Source organism: Mus pahari, chromosome 2 (assembly GCF_900095145.1).
Source record: "Mus pahari chromosome 2, PAHARI_EIJ_v1.1, whole genome shotgun sequence".
NCBI lineage: Eukaryota > Metazoa > Chordata > Mammalia > Rodentia > Muridae > Mus > Mus pahari.
In genome coordinates, this window is record NC_034591.1 from 5112972 (window position 1) to 5125133 (window position 12162).

A 12162-nucleotide genomic window follows, 5' to 3' on the forward strand; every position below is an offset into this window, starting at 1 on the left:
GAAGGAAGGAAGGAAGGAAGGAAGGAAGGAAGGAAGGAAAAGAGAGTTAAAAAGAAGTGCCTATCAATTGATGCCACCAAGTTAGAAAGAAAATGCAGGGAAGGGTATCAAAACACTTGGCACACAACAACTTAGTCCTTTGTCGTCCAAGTCTCTGCTGACACTCTTTCCTCTACTCTTTGTTTTTGCTTAAAAAAGTTTCAGTGAGAGCAAATTTTTGTTCAGTTTTTATTGTGTGTTTATGCTGTATTGACTTAAAATAGACAGTGGACCAAGATCCCAACATGCTGTGTGTCCAATGTGTGTGAGTACAGGTGTACAGTGCCACAGGACATGGCTGGAAGTCAAGTGACAATTTTGGGGAATCTAATCTCTTCTTTTAAACCTTTTGATTCCAGGCATTGGACTCAGGTTGTCAGTGTTGAGGGACAAATGCTTTCCCCTCCTGAGCCATCTCGTCAGCCTAGAAAAAGGATTTTATTTAGTGCTGCAGATAATACATGTAATTTTAATGTCAGTTTAGAATCTGTTTCCTATAGAAAACAGAAAAATATATATTAAAAAGAAGAATAATTGATATTTTGTTTGCATTTAATTTTAGCTGACATTGAATTTAACTTTAATCACCATCTTTCTGCACTGAAAATCCTCAAAACAAAGCTGGTGTAATAGGACTAGAGATGTCTTGTTTTGTTGAAAAGGGTCATTAAAAACTAATCTAGATTTATATAGGAATGGCTGTATGACCTGAAAGGGTGTTGAAAGACCCAGATGTTCTAATTCCCTTCATTTAGAAGCCACTAACAGTGGACCTTGAAGACACCAGTCCCTTGTAGCCATTAGGATTCCTTTCCATTCAGTCTTCATGTTTGTCACTGCCTTTGATTTTTTTCTGAGTTCTTCCTGGTTCTCACCCTTCCTATTTTTTTGTCTTCTTGCTTTGTCTTGTGTGTTTGAGTGGAATCTGCCCCTGCTGCTCTTGGCCCCAGATGATCTCTAAAGCACTTGGAGAACAGTTTGCACACATGTCCAGAGCCCGCTGTGTGCTCCCAACCTCAGCCTCACTGGGCAGTGTGAATCAGTCAAAGATGCCACCCACTCCACCATCATGACTCAACTGTGTACTCTTCAAATAACCGTCTCTTGTCTCCAAAGGGGAGATTTTGGGGGCGGGGGGGGGGAAGTGAACAGAGTATAAAGTTTAAAAGGAGAGGAGACATGCAAGGGATGGAGAGGAAGCTGGAAAGAGAAATGTAACATCAATGTTGTGGTCCAGAAGACAGGAAAAAGAACAAAAGAAATCCACAGAGGAACCTATCAAAAAGGTTGAGCAAAAGGTATAAATTGGAGAAGATTAATAGGACAATGAATTATTGTCTTCTGAAGAGGTATTTGAAGAGGAGTTGAATGTTTTGCTGTAATAATTGGTAGCTGCCCTGCTGAGTACTAAACCCAAAAGTTTTGATAATTTCTGCTTACCTATAATGTTATCCTCGGGAATTCTGCTGTTCTCTGTGACTCTGCATTCCTAAGCCATCTTTCTATGCGAGCCTAACATCCCAACTTCCTCTACATTCCCTGTTCTTTTCCAGTTGATTCTCTTTCGTTTTTCAAGGTTCTTCATGATCAAGACTTGCATAAAGCTCACAGATACTCCATAAAGTTCTTTCTTTTTTCTTTTTTTTTTTTTTTTGAGCTCTTCTTTACTGAACTGCTTTTAAAGGTTAATTTCACCCTTTCAAAGGGATCTGGCTTCAAACTGAGCAGGTCTGTTTGCCCCTGTTTTTAATTCTACTGAAGTAGTTTTCTGTACATGCACTGTTCTGAAGGACATGCTTGTGCATGTGAACTTAAAGTTGATCCCAGCTCACCTTAACTCACTGCACACAACCTCTGGGAGATCAAAGAGCATTTCTTAATAGATCCAAATCTTTGTTGCCTTGATTACATTGTAATAATTCGCCCAAGTTAAATGCTAATTAAGTGGAATTAGATTGGTTTCTTTTTATATACATAAAATCATGAAATTAAGCGTACAGTTATCTGGATTGCAATTCATATGTTCCCTTAAGATAAGCCCATTTGTAACTGTGATACTAGAACTAACTTGAAACAAAAATCCCCAAAGGAAAAATTATTAAATAGAATCTCATTTTATTTTCTCTTTTCAGTTCCGATACTCTGACTGGCAGGATAAATTGTTTATGTTCCTGGGCACCGTCATGGCCATAGCTCATGGATCAGGTCTTCCCCTCATGATGATAGTCTTTGGAGAAATGACAGATAAGTTTGTAGATAATACTGGGAACTTTTCCTTGCCAGGTAATTGTTCCTTTACCTCTTAAAAAAATACATTATATTAACCTAACTGGGTGAAAGGTATTAGAAACTAGTTTTAATTTACGTCATCTGTTTGTTTATTGATTTAGACATCCAGGTGACCCTAAATACCACAAGGGGAATTGTGAAATTTTTATAACATTTAAGCACTCATTTAAATATCAAAAAGTACATTGTGTTTAAAACAAAAAGGAAACTTTGCAGCTAAATAAAGTGGGACTATAGTATCTCGATGCAGTGTCTGTCCTCTGTGATCACAGAAGCGAATGTTTTGAAACACTTCAGTTAGCATGGCAGTACTTCTTGTCATGGTAACTTTTGTAGGCTTCTTTTTGTCTGGGTTTTATCTTTTTTTTCTCTTGCCCATTCTCATCTTCAAAACGTCTACTCTTTATGTTTGATGTTTTGGACCAACCAGAGTAACTAGAATTGAATGTGACACTTTACTAAATATCAACGACCTCAGTATAGATTTAAAGTAATGGAGTCACATGGGTCCACATCACCGCAAAAAAAAAAAAAAAAAAAAAAAAAAAAAAAGTCACACCAGCACCATTGTGGTAAGGAGCAGATGGTCACACTTGTCTTCATAGTAATTAAATTTAACCTAGAAATATTTCCATGTCTTATCCCAAGACCAAAGGCTTTGTTCTTCCAAGAGGCAATAAGGGTCTAGGTTAGAAAAAAATCAAAGTAAAGCTGTAACAGTACATAGGCGATAGAATAAAAAATAATAAAGGAAGGCAAATTTCATTACAAATGTAACTGAGTAAAGTCCATTCATCACTTAGATATCATTCTACATGCATTGGCATAGATCACTGGTTGAGAACTACATCGTTAGTGGCCATTAAAAGGCATAAATGCAATTATTTAAAGAAAATGTGGTTGTTTGATCAATACAGAAAATATGCTTACATTAATTCTGATAAATATAATGCCTTTCAGAAGTCCAATGAAAGTGTCATAGTATGCTACTTGTGTTATAACAGACTTCCAACCCAGATCTTTCTAACATCTCAGCTATAATTAGGATCATGATATTTTTCCAGGATAAATAATAATGCATTTCTATGAGGAAAAAAAAAAACTGTTTCAGATGGATTTGGATTTCTGATGCTTTGCCGGTGACCTTAACAGAAATGCTGTAAAGATAAGTTGAAATAGGACAAGATAGTTTTAATGGACTGGGTAAATTAAAATAGGACAAGGTCATGAATAGGGGCTGGAAAGATGGCTTAGCAGTGAAGAGCTTTGGCTGTTCTACAGGACCTGGGTTTGAACCTCAGAACACACGTGACAGCCGACCAGAGGCACTGTATGTTTGTGATGCATAGACATACTTATGCAGGCGAAACACCTAAGTATGTTAAATAAAAATAAATCCTTTATTTAAAAACATGTTGAGACTGGCATGGTGGAGGACGCCTTTCGCCCCAGTACTTAAGAGGCAGAGGCAGGTGGATGGATCTCTGTGAGTTTGCCATCAGCCTGGTCTACATAACTGACTCCAAGACAGCTAGGATTATATAGAGAGACCTGTCTCAAGCCAAACAAAGAAGCAAGCAAACAATCAGATGCATAAATAAAGAAAATAATAAAAATATTTAAGGACGTGTAAGAGGTAGACATTTTGTATTGATCTGTTACAATTACATATTTACTTTATATTTGTTGCATATTAGTTTTACACACACACACGCACACACACACACACATACACACAAGTGTGGTACCCATAGTGGAAAATACCAACCAAAACTTGACTTCTGGGGTTTAAAAAATAAGATTAATATAGTGAAAAAATTCAAAAGAGAAAATGTTTGATGCAGGATACAGGATGAATGTACTTAGAGGACATTGAGGATGTTGTGCTAAGTTAAAGTAGTTGGTAAATGATGGCTTCTGTATGACTCATCAATGTATGCAGATTATCTAGAATAGTTAAATTCATGGAAACATGAATTCGAATGGTACTTATAAGGGACTGGGGAGAGAGATATGGAGAGTTAATGTGGAATTGACCCAGGATTTTTCTTCAGAGAAAAACAGTTCAGAAAGATTGGTTGGACAAAACTATGAGACTATTTACCACTATGAAACTGTAGATTTAAAACTATCGAGATGGTACATCTCATTCTACATGCATTTTTATTTTTAAATATAATCAGCTTAAAACAGTTAAATTTATTTATCATGAATGAATTTGCCTCTGGACCAAGTATCAGAGCCTTGTTCTTTTCACTTTTGGGTTGTTTTTGTTGTTGTTTTGTTTTGTTTTGTTTTTCTCGAATAACTCAATGACTTGCTTCTTTGGAGCAGTTTACTTGTTTTTTACTTGTAACTAATGATGCAATTCCATGGCTTTGAAGTTGAACGAAGCAGGCAGGTACTTTGTGCTAAAGGACAAATTCAAGGTCTCTCTAGGGAAAGTGTCCAAGCAAGAGATTACTGGGGCGGTAGACTCAAGAGAGTTAACAACTCTGTCATGGTACCCTCGATTATAAATGCTGAGGTTTTGACCCTTGCCTCTCTGAAACCACACGGTCACAGGCCATATTGCTAGTCATGGAGGATTTGCTGTGGGAAGCCAAATGAATTTCTCATGAGTAATTCATTCTTCTGTAGTTTGTGGAAGTAATAGTCTCATACCACATTCTCTTTGGAGAAAAATGAAGTCATCAATGAACTCACTCCAATTTTAGAGTATTCACTGTTATGTTTAGCGAAGTAGAATCGAGCTGAAAAGTCATTGGGGTTGTGTACTTAGCTGAAGTCATAGCTCATCAAATAGAGCTTTGTTTTGCTTTGTTTTTTTACTATGTTATTTAGAATGGGTGGATTCTTGGGCAACTAGACTTCATGGGAGCCAAGTGAGATGGAATTTTAGAGGGGAAAAGGTTTAAATTACAAGAGGCTCTGACAGTGACTTACTGTGAACAGAACCCATCCTTGTCAGCGGAGTGAAGCTACTTCATGACAGAATTGCTCTCTCACAATGAGTCGGTTGTGCACAAACCGTGAACAAACATTATTTCCATCCAAAATCTTAAGAACAGAATCATAGAAAACAGTTCATCTGCAGAGTATCAAAGAGTTGGTTATTGCTTTAGACAACTCTGTGTGGCTATAAGGATCTAGAAAAATCTTTAAGAAGATTGCTGCAGTATCTATGTTCTTGTGCTGTTTTGTGGCAGACAAGATAAAGTGTACCAGAGCTCTGAGTTACATTACCTGGCCATAACACCCAAGCTGCCTGAATAAACATCATTTGTTTTGATGTTGGGCAATTCTTCAAAATAAAGGAATTCCTAAGCAGACTCTAGAAAAGTGGGTGCCAACTTACTTTGAGAGTCTAATGTGGTAGTCTAAATACTTTCTCTATTCCTTAATATTGCCTTATTAATCAGACCCTGCTCTCAATAGCTGGGTGAGCATGGCTAAATTGCTAAACAGGTGTAGTGTTACTATTTTAAAATAATGTTTGAACAATGATCATAGATTGAGTGATAGAATCATATTGGTTACGTATGAAAGGCCTTTAGGATGTGACAAATGGTCAGTGGATGTTCGGGGAGTAGTCAAGAGTATGGAAATAACACAACCAGTCTAATTTTATTTCACCATCTAGCAGAAGTGAATTTTACAGAATTTCTCTAAAATGAAAATGCAGCTCTAAGTGTTCCTCATTTTCATGTTATGGAAGAGATCACGTTAGTGGTCTCCATCCTGTCCCAGTAGAATCAACTGAGATATTCTAAATCAGTGAGACGGACTGCTGTGGTTGGGTTCGGGTAAGATCGGCAAAATATTTTATTTTCAGAGTTCCCAATAACTTTTTAAAGACCAAACTACATGATCGACTGGGGCTTTTTATAAGGCATGCATTTAAGTGGCACCTGACAGCACTGGGTCCAGGCTCTATGCAAACTTCCAATCCCCTGACTCTTCCAGGAGCACCCTGTATACATTTGTCTGGTAGTGTCCCGACACCAGGGACACTGGACCTCCTGGAAGCCCCGAGGAGAGATTCTCACCCAGAATTATATTGCCTTTCTTGGCCTGGGACTCATGGGAAGAAGTAGGTAGAATCTGAAATGCTCATAGATTCATACTTTCAGGGGTATGCAAGGACAGGGAGACAGAGGGTGGAGTGTTCATTGCATTGTGTTATTCTCATGGAGAGATTTCAAAGGTAGGAATTGGAACTGATAAAAATGTAAGATGTCATCTAATTTCTAAATTCAGGAGAAATGCCTAGTGATTTCCACAAATTCCACAGTGTCAGGACAGCTTAGCTGCCTCTCAATCCAGACATAGTCCTATCCTCCATGTTTAAATACTAGGAAGGAAAGGGGCCCACAGAACTAATTAGAAGAAAAATAAAATGAAGGGATTCCTCAAAGAGTCGACAGCTAAGCAGAAGCCTTCACATTAGTACGGGACAAAAGCCACACTAATAGGCACTACGTTCCGGCTGCACTCTCAACTGACCCTGACTCTGTTTAAGTTTAAAATAAATTTCAACCTTTCATCTTGCTTTGGAGAAAGATAAGAAGGGCACACAGCTACACAGCAGCAAGAAAACATGACCTCTGGGCCATTTGCCCAGGATTGAAGGATAAAGAAAGAGCACTTCTTCTCCTAAGACCACGGGGAACCTGAAGCGCCTGCCTTCTCCTTGCTCGGCAATGCTTCACGGATATTTTATCCGGTTATTTCACAAATGTGAATAGATGATACTTACTTTCCCCCTTCAGTGTGTGTGTGTGTGTGTGTGTGTGTGTGTGTGTGTGTGTGTGTGTGTGTGTGTGTCTTGCTTCGCTTTCCTTTTCCATAAAGTGAAACTTTTTGAGATAGTCTTACCTCATATTGTTGTTCTGAAAATCAAACGAATGCATGGGAAGTGCTCAGAACAGACCCTGGCATTTAACAAATATTCAATGAATAGTAGTTGTCATTTAAGCGTGACAACTAAGGAGGTCTTGCTGACATGTTTTTAAATCACATTAGCTCACAATAATTAGCATGGTTCTTTTCAGTTAATGCTGCCGAATACACACATACTCAGTGTTCTTAATAAGCAAGATGCACTGTAGGACTTGACTAGTTAGCAGAGATCCTGTGACTTATTTCTGAGCTACTCAGTTGGAATTTTCTTCCAATGGAAGAAATCTGGCCTTTCCCTTACTTATGTCCTAGAGAAGCGTGGAAGGAAAGGATACAAGTAAAAATTACAAAAGCAAGTCTTTGGAATCACTAATAAAATATCAGTGTCTACCAAATCTGATAGTCTCCATTCTGACCTCTGCCTTTGGTGTGCATCTCTGGGTTTCCACCTTTGGTCATCCATGCTGCTTCGACACAGGCCCAAGAGTGTGGGGATGGGGTAGAACTGGAGCTTGCCCCCCACCAAGCTGGACCGACACACTTGCAACTGTGTTTCAGTGAACTCAAAAGTACCCTTGGGTATAAAAAGTTTTCCTTGAGAAACTCCTACATATTGCTCACATAGTTACATTCTTAACAGACTGATTTTTTTTTTTAAATCCAGCAATTCCTATTAGTAGTCCCTCTTCTTTTAAAATGACTTCTTTTGTTTTTATTTAGTGAATTTTTCATTGTCAATGCTAAATCCAGGAAGAATTCTGGAAGAAGAAATGACTAGGTAATTTGTGTTTATGTATATATTGTCCGCTAACTTTTAACATTCCATTTAAAAATGATCTCATACTACAGAGTTGTGAGGATATACAAAACACCCAATTTCTTGCCCCAGTGCCACCTCCTCTTATCATTTGTGCCCCAGCCCCCAGTTTCAAGAAAGTTGCTTTCTTTATGGCCTTTTATTTGCATTTATATATATATATATATATATATATATATATATTCATAGTAATTAATAATAAAAATTAATAAAATAGTTATTTACTATCTTTATTCCCATTTTGTCACTTTGATTTCAGCACATCAATGGCATCTATAGCCCTTCCAGTCTTCCTGACCGAAACCTCAAAAGCCTGTAACACAGTGATCGCATACGGCTGCATTTTAGCTGCTTTTACCGACTAAACAGGGCTTTCTGCACACTAAAGCAGGCCAGGGAGGCTAATTGAAAATAGTTTGTAAAAGTGGATTAAAAATAGATTTTAGACACCATCTCCTCAATTAGATGCACTTCTGTTCCAAATCTATTCGAATTTATTAGGTTTTTATAAAATTAATTTGAAAAATTTGAGCCTTCCAAATAAGATGGTTTTTAAAACTAGAAACATGAAAAACTTTACACATAGAACCATTTTACATGTTTTGTATGTTTACTGCTGTATTTCGTGTGGCAGTAGTAGAGGCACTTCCGCTGTAAGTATTCAAGCCCAGGCTACAGTTATGAAAATTGTCGCCAATTTAAAACAAGCCACCCGACACTGTTTTTATGTAGTCAACCACAATTGTTTGTGTTCGCGTTGTACCATGTTTCAGGCAAACAGGTTTTCTGTCACAAAGAATTCATCCTGCCATTTAAGAAGAGAGAAAAATGGATGCATATTTGTGATAATGTCCTCTATGTTTATGATCTGTTTAGAAAATTGAACTGATTTCCAATTCTGAACTTTCTCCCCCAAAGCCTGTCTAGCTGGCATGCCTGATGTCTCAGCCTTTGGCAAGCCGAGGCAGAAGGGTCAAGGGCCAGTCTCGCTTGATCTGGGCTACAGGATGAGTCCAAGGCCATCCTGAGCTACACAAGGAGACCCTGTCTCAAAACAAAACCAAGAGATGAAAGGGCCTTCCCAATTATTTTCCAGATACGCATACTACTATTCGGGACTAGGTGGCGGAGTCCTTGTTGCTGCCTACATCCAAGTCTCGTTCTGGACTTTGGCAGCTGGCCGACAAATAAAGAAAATCAGGCAGAAATTTTTTCATGCCATCCTCCGACAAGAAATGGGCTGGTTTGACATCAAGGGCACCACTGAACTCAACACACGTCTGACAGAGTACGTATGTTGATAATGTCACACTTTGATGAGGAAATGAAGCACTGTGTGAAAACTGACAAGGGAAGAGAGCTTTGAGTTACTACTTTAAGCATTCGACATGAATAGAGTATTATCTCTGGTAGTCATTTCTAGAAGTCTCTATAGCTTGTGCCACATGTTTTCCATTTATATTAGTGTCTCTGTCTGTCTATCTGTCTGTCTCTCTGTCTCTCTCTGTCTCTGTCTTTTTGTCTCAGTGTCTCTGTGTCTCTCTGTCTCTGTGTCTCTGTCTTTTTTGTCTCTCTATCTCTGTGTCTGTCTCTGTCTCTGTGTCTCTCTGTCTCTGTCTTTCTTTGTCTTTCTTTTTTTTTTTTTTTTAAAGATTTATTTATTTATTATATGTAAGTACACTGTAGCTGCCTTCAGACACTCCAGAAGAGGGNGTCAGATCTTGTTAAGGATGGTTGTGAGCCACCATGTGGTTGCTGGGATTTGAACTCTGGACCTTCAGAAGAGCAGTCGGGTGCTCTTACCCACTGAGCCATCTCTCCAGCCCCTTTCTTTGTCTTTCTATCTCTGTGTCTGTCTCTGTGTCTCTCTGTCTCTCTCTCTCTCTCTCTGTCTCTCTGTCTCTCTTTCATTATTTGAGGACCAAATGCATGTTTTATGCCCAGTTATCTTTCCTGGTACTTGCTGCAGGCCTGACAGGTGCTAGACCCCAAGTAGAGATGGTTGAATGGATGAGCAAATGGTTGCTTTAGTTGCAAAGAGACTTGCTTTATAAGTGTTGATGCTTTGCTTACTAAATGAATATTAAGGGTCTGTTACAAGCTGAGTGTCTTCCTGGGAGCGTGGAATATGAACAACCAGAGCAAGCAGCTCTGTCTTCTTGGTGTCTTGTTCCAGTAGGGCAAGATGGGTGACATAGCTTTGGCATTCGGGCACATAAGCAGAGGAGATCAACAGGAGAGAAAATGAAGGCCATCAGGACCTCCATGCCTTACCAAAAGCTTCAACTTTCACTTGGAAAAAAATGGTAGCCATGGGAAAGCATGAGCTGCGGTAGCATCGTAGGACTTCCTTTCTTTAGATGATCACACTACAGTCACACCGATAGTAAGAACACAAACAAGGGTACAGGTTGAATTTTTTGAGACACTTAGAACCAGGAGTTGGTTCTGATGTATAGACTTTTTACACTTTACCAGTGGAGTACTCTTAAATGGGAAAATCTGAATTTCATTTTTTTTTAGCATCAGCAGTCTTCATAGAAAGTTTCAAGTACTGGCTGTGGTGGCCCAGAGCTCCAACCCCACCATTCCAGCGGGCTGAGTTATGAAATGCTGAAAGAATGGTCAAAGGTTCAAAGCAAGCCTTGGCTGTATAGAAAGACCTTGTCTCAAAAAGAGGAAAGGAGAGAGAAAAGAAAGGAGGGAAGGAAGGAGGGAATGAGGGCAGGCAAGAGGGAGGGCAGGAGAAAGAATTACATATATGATGTATATGTATATATGATATAGGTATATGATGTGTATGTATACATGTTTGTATTTTCTGGATAAATGATGTTCAATTAAGAATGGTGCTTTTTTTTGGTTTTGCCTGTGAACGTTCTTTCACTGTCATAGTACCTTTCCCAATTCCTTCTTTTAAACAAATTGATTCATGTACACAATGTTAATGCTTCAGTAATAGGATTAACTAATTTCATAGTAACAGCTTCAGTGACATTAGCTTTTTAGAAGCATGAGCTAATCCTGAGTTTCTTTTGTATAGTACTTTTTGTGGGGAAATATCCAAGAGTTTAAGACTCTGTAAAAGGTTTACTGTAGGAGGGGCATGTTTTTCTTGTCTATGCATTTATTAAATGTCTACTTCACCTTTCTGACTGAAGACCTCCTGCCTGTAACCACTTAGGTGTGATCTTTTTTAGTGACATCTCCAAAATCAGTGAAGGAATTGGTGACAAGGTTGGAATGTTCTTTCAAGCAATAGCCACGTTTTTTGCAGGATTCATAGTGGGGTTCATCAGAGGATGGAAGCTCACCCTCGTGATCATGGCCATCAGCCCCATCCTGGGGCTCTCCACAGCTGTTTGGGCAAAGGTCTGTGAAACCTATACACCTTCATGTGTGCTAACCCACAAAGGCAGTTACTTTGTGTGTACAGAGTGCTGTAGCCTTCTCACATACGTGCTCAGGGGCAGTGGAAACCACGCCTAGGAATGTTTCATTCACATAGAGCTTTAATATGAAAATTAATGTCTTGCCTGAGTCCAAACACTATAGTTCTTGCTTTAATCACAATTCTTAGTTTCACTGTTATCTCTTTCAGTAAATCTTCTGGTGTGGTGTATGAAGTGACATGTATGGCTATCTTTTTATTTAAGAAGACACAAGTTGAAAACACAGCCCTCCAAATAATTGAACAAATATGAAATATTTAAATAGGATAGGGATATTGTTCACCATAACAATTACAGCTCATTCTTGAAATTTTACATACAGATTTTGCATGTGTATAATACATATATAATCCATACATTTACTGGCCAGTGCTTCAGAGTTGAGCAATTTTGCTGGCTATTCTTGTATAATCTGAGTGTGAAGAGTCACATAGTTAACTCCTTGTAGCTCTCTTGTTTTGATTTTTTTTTCCTGTGCTATCTTGTTTAAGCATTTTATTTTCTAGTAGAATTACCATTATTAAGTTTGAAAGTACCGTTTTCATCATAATTAAAAAATTGTGACATAGGAATGGGGAGATAACTCAGCCAATAAAGGACTTACCTTGTAAGAATAAAGATTTGAAGCCGGGCCTGGTGGCACAGGCCTTTAATCCCAGCACT

The 12162-nt window shown here is 38.5% G+C and overlaps 1 protein-coding gene across 2 annotated transcripts in view; it reads left to right on the forward strand.

Moving 5' to 3' along the window:
• Positions 1 to 12162, forward strand: part of LOC110316212 (phosphatidylcholine translocator ABCB4) — a 60657-nt gene that overhangs the window by 3767 nt on the left and 44728 nt on the right. For both annotated transcript variants that reach the window (XM_021190322.2, XM_029535479.1), the window contains 4 exons: positions 2172 to 2322; positions 7951 to 8008; positions 9144 to 9335; positions 11248 to 11419. In XM_021190322.2, coding sequence (XP_021045981.1) covers positions 2172 to 2322; positions 7951 to 8008; positions 9144 to 9335; positions 11248 to 11419 — 573 coding nt within the window. The remainder of the gene's footprint in view (positions 1 to 2171; positions 2323 to 7950; positions 8009 to 9143; positions 9336 to 11247; positions 11420 to 12162) is intronic.